The sequence below is a fragment of the Scatophagus argus genome, chromosome 7 (genome assembly GCF_020382885.2).
Source record: "Scatophagus argus isolate fScaArg1 chromosome 7, fScaArg1.pri, whole genome shotgun sequence".
NCBI classification, from domain to species: domain Eukaryota; kingdom Metazoa; phylum Chordata; class Actinopteri; family Scatophagidae; genus Scatophagus; species Scatophagus argus.
In genome coordinates, this window is record NC_058499.1 from 9,291,821 (window position 1) to 9,305,204 (window position 13,384).

At 40.8% G+C, this 13,384-nt stretch overlaps 1 protein-coding gene across 2 annotated transcripts; it reads right to left on the reverse strand.

Moving 5' to 3' along the window:
• Positions 1 to 139: 139 nt before the first annotated feature.
• Positions 140 to 10,938, reverse strand: sqor (sulfide quinone oxidoreductase). 2 transcript variants are annotated; one of them, XM_046393668.1, is made up of 10 exons: positions 10,800 to 10,938; positions 6,951 to 7,157; positions 6,613 to 6,783; positions 6,414 to 6,467; positions 6,123 to 6,317; positions 5,810 to 6,019; positions 5,526 to 5,709; positions 3,700 to 3,767; positions 1,341 to 1,519; positions 140 to 1,237 (listed from the first exon to the last, which is right to left on the reverse strand). In XM_046393668.1, the coding sequence occupies exons 2-10, from the start codon at positions 7,155 to 7,157 to the stop codon at positions 1,180 to 1,182; spliced, it is 1,326 nt and encodes a 441-aa protein (XP_046249624.1). In that variant the 5' UTR covers positions 10,800 to 10,938; the 3' UTR covers positions 140 to 1,179. The 2 variants fall into 2 exon arrangements, with proteins under 2 accessions (XP_046249624.1, XP_046249623.1); XM_046393667.1 differs by lacking the exon at positions 10,800 to 10,938 and adding an exon at positions 7,963 to 8,119.
• Between the last annotated feature and the right edge of the window lie 2,446 nt (positions 10,939 to 13,384).

Genomic DNA, 13,384 nt, shown 5'->3' on the forward strand with positions numbered 1-13,384 from the left:
AGGGTTGAATCTGTATTGAGTATTTTTATGATTTTTCACCTACAATTTAAATTTTTTAGCATAAGCACAGGCATGTGCTGTAATTTTAATGATTTAAGAGTACTGAATCCTCTTTTAAAAACAACAATGAAGTTCCCACTGACTGTATAACCAGCAAAATGTTTATAATTCAGTGCTAAAAAAAATCATGTACAAATCTATATCATATACAACTCAATATGATTTATGTTTAAATGTGAAAAAAAAACAAAAAAAGCACTTGTGGTAGTTTGCACGTTAATGGTTCAACATTCCCAAAGACTACTCATACAACATGTTTGGTAGCACAAATGATACTATTATACTGTGAAATATGTTTTCACAGACCAGATGCTTTTAGCATTTTAGTTGAAGAACAGGCTCAAGACTGTTAAAATCTAAAATAAAATATCGAGAACCTACACACATAAAAACTGACTTCTAACATTAAACAAAGTACTCATGTAGTAATCTGCATAAAAGTATATTTGTACTATACTTAGTGACTACTATCAACACGCAGCTCTTCATAACTGAGAGACAATGATCACAGCTGTGGTGTATGACCTCTGTACAACATCATGCTAAATCAAATGATCGTGTAGTTGTACCCAAACATCAACATTCTTTTTGTTTACATATTGTCACAATTTGAAAAGAAAGATCAATTTGAGTCAGTTTATTGGATGGGATGTATGTGGGTAACATAATAATCACTTCGGAAGGGCTTCGCTAACTCAGCTACTGTCTTACAGACATACACTGGAGGATTACAAATCAAACAATCCTCTACAGACTTTTATTTAAAAATGTCATTGCTGACTGGATAATGGGGTTGTTGATAGCAGCAAAAACCTTACATTCAGTGTGCTGCCAAAAACTCCAAAGACTGACCTATAAAGCTGCTAAAAGCACCATAAGCCTGCAGTTAAATGTTTGAGTTTTCTACTCTAGGAGTGACTTATTCCATTGTAATGTGAACAATGTGGATATTTAGATATTGATATTAATTTGATTAGCTTGTTGTTATTAATCATGATGTTTAGACCATTAAGAGCCAGCATTTGTATCTTTTAGAGAATGATGGGTTTAATGTACTACTTTGTTCCCCTTATAAGTTTAGGGAATGTAACTGTTAACTTGCAAACTGGTGTTGAGATTTTATTTCATCCCAAGATGAAGGAGTTTCCTGTATGGTCCTGGTCCACCCCACAGACCCCTGACATAAGAAAAATAAATAACATTAATAAAATGCAGTGAAAGGTGGGACACAGTTCATTAAAACCAACTGTTAACAGGTTGTTAATGCACTGCATGCATACCTTAGAAGCCCATGCCAATAGAGATGAGGCATCACATCAGCTTTCATATGGTACATTAGTCTTCTTTCTTTGGCTTGGTTGATGGGAAATGTTTCCAGTGGTTGCCCATTGTAGTCAAACTCTGCCAGAATTACTGTGTTGTAGCTTGTGACCAACGGACATGAGGTGTAACCATCATACTGTAAACAAGGAGATCAGCGATTATGTGTTTTGGTTACCTTTCAGCAGTGTTACTTCCAACATATAACATCCATCCATCCATCCATCCACCCGTCCATCTTCATCCGCTTTATCCAGAACTGGGTCGTGGGGACAGCAGTTTGTGCAGGGATGCCCAGACCTCCCCCTCCCCAGACACTTCCTCCAGCTCTTATGGGTGGACCCCTTCCTCCAACCTGAATGGGGCAGACCACTTTTTTCTGATCGAGAACTGTGGCCTCGGATTTGGAGGTGCTGATTCTCATCCCAGTCACTTTGCACTTGGCTGCAAATCTCCCCAGCGCATGCTGAAGATCCTGGCTTGAAGAAGCCAACAGAACAACATCATCCGTAAAAAGCAGAGATAAAATCCTGTGGTTCCCAAACCAGACACCCTCCGGTCCCTGGCTGCGCCTAGAAATCCTGTCCATAAAAATAATGAACAGGACCGGTGACAAAGGGCAGTCCTGCCGGAGGCAAACATGGACTGAGAACAGGTCCGACTTACTGCCGGCAATGCAGACCAGACTCCTGCTCCAGGAGTACAGAGACCGCACAGCCCTTAGCAAAGGGCCACAGACCTCATACTCTCGGAGCACCTCCCACAGGATGCCGCAGGGAACACGGTCGAATACCTTCTCCAAGTCACAAAACACATGTGGACCGGTTGGGCAAACTCCCATGAACCCTCAAGCACCCTGCGGAGGGTATAGAGCTGGTCCAGTGTTCCACGACCAGGGCGAAAACCGCATTGTTCCTCCTGGATCCGAGGTTTGATTATCGATCCAACAATATACCCAGTTGAAATCAGCAGCTCCCCACTTCAACTGTAAACAGTATTAGCGGGGCACTGCCTCCCCCGCCTCAAGGCCGTCCGATAGTCCTCCTCCATGGCCTCCGCAAACTCCTCCCAGACCCGAGTTTTTGCTTCCACAACCGCTGCAGCACACAGCACGCTTGGCCCCCCGATACCCGTCAGCTGCCTCGGGGGTCCCACAAGCCAACCAGGCTCGATAGGACTCCTTCTTCAGCTTGATGACATTCCTTACTTCCGGTGTCCACCACCAGGTTCGGGGATTACTGCCACTAGAGGCACCAGAGACCTTACGACCATAGCTCCGAGCAGTAGTTTCCACAATGGAGGTGGAGAATATGATCCACTCGGACTCAACGTCCCCAGGCTCCCTCGGGATCTGGTCGAAGTTCTCCCGGAGGTGTGAGTTGAAGACCCCTCTGATGGATGGTTCCGCCAGACATTCCCAGCAGACCCTCACAATGCGTTTGGTTCTGCCAAGTCTGTCCAGCTTCCTCCTCCTCCAGCAGATCCAGCTCACCACCAGGTGGTGAGCAGTTGACAGCTCAGCCCCTCTCTTCACCCGAGTGTCCAAAACGCATGGCCAAAGGCCAGATGAAACGCCCACGAAGTCGATCACAGACCTCCGGCCTAGGGTGTCATGGTGCCACACACACTGATGGAAACCCTTATGCATGAACATGGTGTTCGTTATGGACAAGCTGTGACTAGCACAGAAGTCCAACAACAGAACACCACTCGGGTTCAGATCGGAGAGGCCATTCCTCCCAATCAGGTCCCTCCAGGTGTCACAGTCATCGCCCATGTGGGCATTGAAGTAGAACTATGGACTCCCCAGGCAGAGCACCTTCCAACACCCTTCCCAGGGACTGCAAGAAAGCTGGGTACTCTGCACTGCTGTTCGCCCTATAGGCCGAGACAACAGTGAAAGGCCTATCCCCGACCTGAAGGCGCAGGGAAACAACCCTCTCGTTTACTGGGGAGAACTCCAACACATGGCTGAGCTGGGGGGCTATAAGCAAACCCACACCAGCTCGCCACCTCACACCATGGGCGACTCCAGAGAGAGTCCAGCCTCTCTCCAGGAGTTGGGTTCCAGAGCACAGGCTGTGCGTGGAAGTGAGCCCGACTATCTCTAGCTGGTACCGCTCAATTTCTTGCACTAGCTCAGGCGCCTTACCCCCCAGTGAGGTGAAATTTCATGTCCCCCGGCCGGGTCCCGTGGGCAGAGACCTGGCCACCAGACGCTCGACTGCGAGCCCCAACCCCCAAACATATAACATTCTTCAAAATAATAAAAAAAAAACCAAAAAGATAAATCATAGCTGATGTTTCTGTGTTACATACCGCCTTATCTGGCTTCTCGTTTTTAAGCACTTTGTTGATGGTTCTGTTCAAGATAGCAGACTGCGCAGCTGTGAAAGAGAAAACAAGTGGTAGGCTTTTTCAATAAATGTGCAAATTCTCTCTTCAGAGAATGCTGTACTACATACTAATTCTATGTACTGCAAGTATACTGTCACAACATGTTAAACTTCAAAAATAGAAAGCAGCAGTGAGCAGCTCCTCTACTTCCTCTGTGCACTGCAACATGGGAGTGTAGTATCCACCAACACCACACACACTAGCGTTCACACCTGTGATTTAATAAAATCTCAAATCGACATTGACAGCACCTGCCTTGTGCCTCATAACAGCACAAATGAGGGTTTAGTCAGGATTAGCCACTGACCAAAAGACAAAATCTAACTTTTTTTTCATACAAAAGATCACAGCAATGGTAGAGGAGACTGAAGCCAACCAACAAGTATTAATCAGTAAAGCAATGAACATGTAAAGCTCATGGAAAGTTCACCACAGCCTTGGACAAATATAAATCCCAAACTGAAGTACTCCTACGTAAGTGAAAAATCCCTTGCATTAAATCTATATTTTGTTTAGATGTAAAATTATTCCCTTGTCAAAGACAGGACTTAAATAGGTCAGGACAAATATGTGATTTTCTGCTTAAGTCATAATTAAGATCAAAATCCTAAGTATATTTTATCAATGAGGCCCCGGCAGAGAATTAGTATGTGGCATGGATCTGAAACACTAAAGTTTTGCTGTCATGTTACCATGGGGCTGTAGTCCTACGTAGCAGAAAGGACAATAGCTGAATGGATAAAAAAACAAAAGAGTCAACACGGTTTAAGGCAAATAACTCAAAATGCATCTATGTGTGCATATTCATTATCATTATATTTCATATCATATTGTGGGATGAATCTGGTCTGTATTCTGTGTAAAGCATTTTCTATATATTAATTAACATAACTTTATTATTATATTAACATATACATAAATTTATTATGGTTGCAAGTCCTTTTACTGAATGAGACGGCCATTTAATTTCAACTGTCAGCACTAGGGGGCTCTCTGAAGTATGACATCAGGGGTAGACATACAGCCTCATTTCAAAAGTCACCTCTACTTCTTCAGCCTCAGCTGTACTTTGAACTAAATGCTCAAGTGGTCTTCCATATTACCATGTCAGTAAGGTTTATTATGTTAATTTAAATGAGATTCTGAGCTCACTGAACTCACTGAAAAACAGATTCCATTTCGCTTGACATAGCTTGCACAAATACAATGATTGCAAACATGATGAATGTGATAAGGCTAAATTCTTTACTGCACTCACAGATTGCAGTTGTACAGGAAGTAACAAAAGATAAGTACTGGTTTAAAACCTGATGTCATCATTACTGATAAAATTGGCAGGAATTTCCCAACATTTAATCCACAGTTACCAGACAGGAAATTGCACAAACATAGGAAATTTAAATTAGCGAGACACGGAATTAAACTTTATGTTTGTGTCAAGCAGGAAAGATTCTTTGTCAAATGTAATGGTACGATCAAAGTCAAACACAAAGGTGAACCGTGGTGTTGATAAAATGCGTCAGACAAGAAGTGTCTCTTGTGTAAAAGCTTCATAGGGTGTGGTGTATGTTTTTATAGTCTCACATAAATAGGTGATTGTGTAACACGTACTGACACGAGTGCCTTTAAACTTACAAAAAGAACCAATGGTCAACTAGATAAAGAAGGATAACATATGTACAGCAGCAGAGTGATTTCCAGTATTGCATTAATGCAATACTCAAACTAATGACACAATAGTCACTTACCGACAGCAGCACCTGTTTTGGCTGTGGGCAGGTTGGTACAGTCTCCAATTCCAAACACATTTGGATACCTCTTGTGTTGGAGGTTGTCTTTGTCGACATCCAACCAGCCGGCCTCATCAGCCAGTGGACTGCCTTTAATCACCAAATTAGGCCCCATTGGTGGTGTGACGTGAAGCATTTCATACTACAAAGAAAAACAACTAAGTTCATGGTGTTCATTGTACAAAGCAGCCAATACTGTACTATTATGTAAGGTTACTGTTAAAGAACAGTAGCACAGTCACCTCGACAACTTTGGTTTCGCCTGGTTTGTCAAGGTTTTCAAACACAGCTTCTTGCTTGTCTGCCCGCACTTCAATCAAGTTTTGTCTCAGGTTCACTTGTAGGTCGCGATGTTTCACAATTTCCCACAATGTGTCAGCATATTTCTTTATCCCAAAGAGCACAGGAAGCGATGTGTTGTACATCACATTGGCCTTTGACCTTTTTCCTGTCTTGGATAGAAAAGTAAAAGGATCTTTTTAAAAAAATTGTAAAACCACACCTAATATCTTCAAAACGCACTACACTATTATGACATTAGGAAAATGTACGTACCTTTCTGAGAAAGGCATCAGACAGGTACATGATCTTCTGTGGAGCTCCGGCACATTTCACAGGAGTATTTGGGAAAGTGAACACAGCGTTTCCCTCTTTGAAGTTCTGCAGTGCCTTCCACGTTTTCTCCACAGTTTGGACTGAGTAGTTTGACCCAATCTTTGGATGCTCAAATCCCTCTGGCAGCCCTTTAATCTACAAATAAGAAGAACAAATGTAATTGAATTTATATTCAACAGAAAAAAGGTTACAAGCTTGGCGTACAGTTGAATGAACAAAGCCTTACTTCACCTTCTCATAATGGAGCTGTATACCAAGGGCCACAATCAAATATTCATAGGAGATCTGTAATGTGAAAGAAAGTCTAAGTTTGTCCAGGTGCACAGAGATTATGTCTTTTAAAAAACATGTTTCAAATCTAACACAATATTTAACAGTTTATAACTTCAAGATACACATGGTCAGATACAGTTTCCTCAAGCAAACATACTTCAGTCCCATCATCTGTGCGGACAGTATTCGTGTCTGGGTTTATTTCCTGAACTTTAGATTTCACCCACTTCACACCTGATGGCATAACACTCGCGGTGGAACGACCCGAGGAGCCTAAAGTTTTCGCCCCGGCACCAACCAGGGTCCATATTGGCTGATAATAGTGCATCTGAAAAAGAAAAAAAAAAGATTTTCAGACACTAACTTTACATGATGATAGAAAATACTGCTTTTTCTGATGAACTGAAACATAAAAATGGATCATCATCGGTACATTGTGTTGTGTTCCAGTGATCCACAAGCCGATGTACAGTAAATAATAATCATGATCCGTGCCTCACTGGGCTCCACAACAGCCACATTTTCAGCTCCCAGCTTCCTCTTCATTCGTGCACTCATTGCAATGCCCCCAGTTCCTCCTCCGAGCACAAGCATTTTGTAATGCTGCTTGGCAGAGGTCTGGCTGTTCATGTGAAGATAAGAGATGGCCATGCCTGTGGGGTGGCACTGTTTCAGTCGATGCAATGCAGCCATCTGTAGCATCTGTTCAATAAGGACAATGAGTCATTCTGGTTAGCACCAGTGTAGTTATACAGTCCAAGACTAAAATCCACACAACCTGACAACAACTGCACTGTCTCAGTCGATGCAGTGCAGCCATCCTGTGTCTGAACAACATGGAGAAGTCATTGTGGTGAGCACCAATGCAGTACAACTGTGTCTGCCAACCCGCACTTCCTATTTTGCTGGTCTACGGTTACATGTTGATTATCAGAGATTCAAAGTTCTACAGCAGTGAGTGGCTTACCGTAAATACTGCAAGTGGTTTCAGAGTCATATCACTTCTCTGAGTACAAGTTTGAAATATTTTCATTTTTCATCGTTTATTAAAATATTCTGAGATCATGCATTTGACCGCGGCTTCGCCATCCATAACTTATGTAATAAATTCACCAGACAAAACACACACACAAAGAGCTGAACATTTGCAAGGGCAAATTCACGGTGACTCTAATTGACAAGTTGCGTTGTCAAATTTTAGCATGATAACGTGGGCCTGTTTCGACGGAAATAAGAGTCAGACCTTGACACCTACTTTACAGTGCAGGTCCTAACTCGATAACAAATATAGCCGAAGCACAAGTAACAAACACATAATAAGGTTATAGCTCGGTGACTTTTATTTGGGATGTTTACATCTTACGCCTGATCTGAGCAGAAACGTCGCTGCTGCGTGCATCGTAATGTACGGACAGTCATTCCTGTGCATGCGTAGACCTGACCAAATTATATCCAGGTTAGGTAATCTTACAGTAATATGGAAAAGACAGACTTTTTTGTCTCTTACCTTTACCAGCGCTGCTGTTAACCGCCCGTTTTACTGACAAATGACCCGACAGGATTCAGCGTGACATGCCTTTACCAGGCAACGACCAGAAAAACACAGAACCAACTCAACCTGTGTGAAGCGTTAACCCGATATGAACTTCCAGTCGCCACCCTTTCCAGGGACGAAGAACGTTCCTCCCGCCTCACCCACCGCTGGACCAATCAGAAGCCACCATGACAGTTCAGGGTAAACGTGATTGGATCTTATTTAACACCGTCTGCAGCCCTCTGGGAGAGCGTGTATGCGTAGGCTGCTCTAAAAGTAAAAGTGCGATCTAAAAGTAGACCGTACTAAACAACTGACGGTCTTGGGTTGAAAATGTTACTGAGGTAAAAGTGATTAAGTATATTTAGAAAAGTGTACGTTAAGAATTCAAGATAAAAGAACTTACCAGTGCAGAAAAATGTCTCCCTATGACTTTATTGTATCATTAGATTGTTATTACAGGATTTACTGTGGTGGTTAATTGAGAAAGAGAAACATTTGATCTATTAGGTATGAAGCTGCAACTAATTATTGTTTTCAGTATAAATTAATCTGCTAATTGGTTTCTCAATTTATTAATTGATTGACTGTGAAAATTTGAGAAGCTTGAAACGTGAAATATTTTGACATGGAAAGTTAAATCATTATCACATTGGGCAATTAATTATTTGTCAAGCGACATATTGAGTATACCAATCGCTTGTGCTTATGTTTTTAACCTCTTTATCTGTTTTATACAAATATCTTAATTTGGAATGAAACAAGTTGACCAACAAATATAGTGAAATAAGAAGCACAGTATTTATCTCTGAAATGGAGTAGAAGCAGACAGCTGCACCAAAATAAAAGACTCAAATTAAGTACTATTACCTCAGATGCCCTATAGCAGGCCTACTGTGTCACAGTCCAGCCCCGCCTGGAATACTGTTAAGAATGTTTACACAATAAACTTGAACTTGTAGGTGCTTGCCTTTGCACACTTAGCCAACAGTGACGGAGACTGCATCTGCAAGCGGTGACTGGAAATATGAGCTGAATGCAACACTTTATGTAGATAATGTAGAACATGATTCCTATATACCAATGTGATTCCAGCAAATTGCAAGCTGTTGTATCTAACAAACGAACAAAATATGTTTTCATTATAGTGACTTCTCTTGACTTGACTTACATTTACAGACTCAGTGTCCAGGTGCTTTTATACAAATAGACTTGAACTGTGAAAAAAAAAAGATTCTAATTTGTATTACAGTCTCCCCATACATAATACAGTGTTATTGGAGCTGTGCCGCAAACAATAAACATCATGTCCTTTGGAGCAGTTTAATCCTTTTGTCACGAGAACACCTGGTGGTTTCCTAATCCCCATAGACTCAGCCTCAACCTCTGAACACCTGTTTATGTTTTACACCGTAAAGAAAACTACTTCTGCTCAGAAAAAAAAAGAAAAGAAAATTCAAAAGTCATGTTAGATTCTGTATTGGCACTGAAAGAAAAGATTGAGATTAGACTGAAAAGTATACATGAACAAGCTGTGTTTGCTGGTCCACACTTTGACCTCATGTGGAAAAGATTAAAGGTAGTGATAGTTTCAGAGGAAATGCATTTTATAACATAGAATATACTAACAATTTTCTTGATCAAAAATTGATTGACTCAGTAATTTACTACTTAGTTAAGCTTGTACATTTCTTATTCTTTTGAAAGGTAGATGTTGTGTTTGAAAACAGCTGAATGGTAGTGCATTAACCTGTATCAAAAGCACACATTGTCTGGTTTATCATAGGGGAGTCATCCAACAATAAGTGCATGTGTAAAAACATGAAAACTGTTGAGTAAGGAGCCCCAGTGTCAATTCAGGTTACAGCATTTGGAGGTATATATATTAGTGCAGACTGGTTTTTCATGCCTGTTTTACTGAGGCATGACAACGGCGATAAAGATGCGGCTGCAGGACAAACTGTCTAACCCTGTCTACTACAAATTACACTTATGTTATTTAAGGCTCTGTGAAGAAAATTGAGAGACACTGGTATAGTTATAGGTGACAGTAGTAAGGAACTTGGACAATAATATCAATAAAAAGAAACAAACAAACAAAACAGAAAGAAAGAGAACAACTCATTTCCTACTAACAGGCTGTGGCATATCTAACCGATAATCTAACACAGTTAAAAAAAAAAAAGAAGAAAAAGTCATGTGACCTGAAACATGTAATAAATATTTGTGCTGTCTCAATTGTAATGTGACTGTGCCAGAGGCTTGTGACTGCAGATGACAGGTTGTTATTATTTCACACAATGAATCAGTATATCCCGACTCCAAAACAGCACTGACAGTGTTATGTTCTGTACTGACAATAATTCTTTTCCCCCCATCCACATCCCTGGTTGGCAGGGATCAGCTTACAAAGTTTATATCCACAACTGTACGCACGTTGCTTTCAGATGCATCATGTAAATCACAGCATGGAATACTGGATGATCAGAATTGCATCAGTGTTTTTCTAATATACTGGACTGTATTCTATCCACCCCTTTCGTGTCTTGACTAAATGTTGGTTTTAGTTAGGTGTACCTAAGAGGTATTGTGTTCTAAATATGCAATTGTTTCACCTTTTCTTTTTAAGATATGTCTTTATTTTCTCCCTTGGACACAAGAGGACACAGGTGACAATTGTCACAATGGTGTGGCATCACTGACACAGAGGGCTGAATCCCGGTGCAGAGTCACAGAGATGCAGGGAGGCAGAGGTCCAAAATAATATTCTTTTAATAAATCAAAAACTCAAAGAGGGTACACACACTTACTGTGGCAAGGGGTCAAGTAAACTGTGGCGCCAAAACTTCTATTCCTGGCATGGAGACAAAGCAAATCCAGACATGAAGACTTTACAACACACCAACAACAGTGACAGGGAAGAGGAGGACTAAATAGACAACATAACAAGACACAGGTGAACAGGTGAAACACATTAGGGAGGAGAAAACAATCACGATAAACCAAAGTAAAGTTACATGAAACAGGGACACACGGGGGAAGTGACACTTTCAAAATAAAACAGGACATGACAAAAACCTGGAACATAATACATGGAAACACAAGACAAGACACACATGAAACATGACACATGAACCAGAAATCAAAAGACATTACAAAAACTCACATGGCGTGACAACAATCACACTCCAATAAACATAAAAACCCCAAGGTCTAAACACCACATATACAATCAGACCATACCACAGTTAACACACATCATCAATTCCCACCCCAAGTTCTAAGAAAAAATATTGCACAATGCCCATGACTAGAAACAATTATTGCACAGTGCCCAACTGAACTGATTGCACAGATGTCCACATAATAATTGCACAAACGACCTACACAGATTTCTGCAGAAACTATACAAAAGAAAAATAAGTAGCTGCCCAGGATCCTACCAGGAAAAATTCTGGTGCCCTACTAAAACTATTCCACAGAAAAAAGCCTACCCATTATTGCACACTCCCCTCCCTCATGTCACTCACATGCGCACACACACGCACACACACACACAGATCATCTCCTACTGTTCAGTGGTTTGACTGATAGTGGGACTAATGAAAATTTATACCTGTTTACAGTTAGGTTGCCTGTATCTTCTGCCTGAAGGTATTATCTCTTTTTTGCATTGATGTGTTTTTGTCTTAATCTGAATTAAAGTGGTTGCAAAATGCCAGTTAAGATGCTGTGCTTGTGTTGCATTGCAGTTTGGAAACTACTTGCCACACACTGCCTGAAGTCATTTCCATTGCAAAATGAAAATCCATCCATCCATTTTCTATACCGCTTATCCGTCAGGGTCGCGGGGGAGCTAGAGTCTATCCCAGCTGACTACGGGCAAGAGGCGGGGTACACCCTGGACTGGTCGCCAGTCAATCGCAGGGCCAACACACAAAGACAGACAACCACACACTCTCACACTCACACCTAGGGGCAATATAGAGTAGCCAATTAACCTAATGTGCATGTTTTTGGTATTGTGGGAGGAAGCCGGAGTACCCGGAGAAAACCCACGCAGGCACAGGCAGAACATGCAAACTCCACATAGAAGGGCCCAGACCGGGATTCGAACCTGGAACCCTCTTGCTATGAGGCGACAGTGCTAACCACTGCACCACCCGCAAAATGAAAATGAAAATGAAAAATGAAATGAAAATGCCTACTGTGTCACAGTCCAGCCCCGACTGTTAAGAATACAGTTGAAACCAGATATTTACATACACTTCAGGAAAAAAACACAAAAGGTTTTTTTTCTTTACTGTCAAACATTAAATCAGAATAAACGTTTTCTCTTTTCGATCAATAAATATTAACATATTTTTTGCATTTGTTAAATGTCAGAATTGAACAAGGGAGAATTTTTATGTATTTTTTTATTCACTTTCATCAAAGTCAAAAGTATACATACAATAAGTTCATTTACTAATGAAGAGTATGTAAATTTTTGACTGATGAAAGTAATTAAAAAAAATAACATTTGACATGACATTTAACAAATACAAAAAATATGTTAATATTTCTTGACCTTAGTCAAGTTTACTCTGAATTAATGTTAAATTAATGTTGTAAAAAAAAAAAAATGTGTTTTTTTCTGAAGTGTATGTAAATATCTGGTTTCAATTGTAGCAGTTAAGGTAACACTAACAATAATTTGTTGTTGACAGAAATTCTGTCAACAATAAATTATTAATATTACATTAAAGGCATGAACTCATCTCTGCTGTGTGCCCTGGTGTGTATAAGGACACAGGCTGGAAGGGGCGCCGTAATTACAGAAGAAAAAAAAAGAAGAAAATAACTTGATGATAGAGTGTTTTCCCCCTTTCTGCATCATATTTGGCATCGATCATACGGTAAATTAGCTTACCAGAAACAAACTGCAGGCTATACAAAACCACACCCAGAAGAAACTGAAAAGAAAGAAAAAATCTCCATTATTGCAACAAATGAGGCGTGTGGAAAGATACTGTTACACAAACCTAATTCCTTTCCTCGTTGTTTAATGGTTAAACTCAATCAGAGACAGTAATGGTCTAATTTGTAGGAGAACTGAAGTGTTGGTACATCTCTGCAGTGTGTGTTTACCCCTCGGGGGGGCGATATGGTAACCTTTCAAACTAACGCAGCCATAATACACCTGAGCAAGCGGAGCAATTTTTCACGACAGTTATTTAAATTACGTGTTTTTTTAATTTTCAGTTAAGCCGTGTCAATTAAAGCGTCAGATAATTCAAAATGTTTCCGCATGCTCGAATCACCAAATGTGTCTGACTGTGTTTGAATGTTTGTGAAGAAGTTCACATGGAGACATGGAGGAGAGAGAGAGACAGAGAGACAGACAGAGAGACAG

Bases quoted from the DNA above. Each gene is read 5' to 3' on its own strand.
- sqor (XM_046393668.1), bottom strand. From the start codon at position 7,157: ATGCTACAGATGGCTGCATTGCATCGACTGAAACAGTGCCACCCCACA. The intron at 6,020-6,122 runs GTACGTACATTT...TTTCTATCCAAG, and splicing joins CTGATGCCTTTCTCAGAAAG to ACAGGAAAAAGGTCAAAGGC. The intron at 5,710-5,809 runs GTGACTGTGCTA...TTTTCTTTGTAG, and splicing joins GCGAAACCAAAGTTGTCGAG to TATGAAATGCTTCACGTCAC.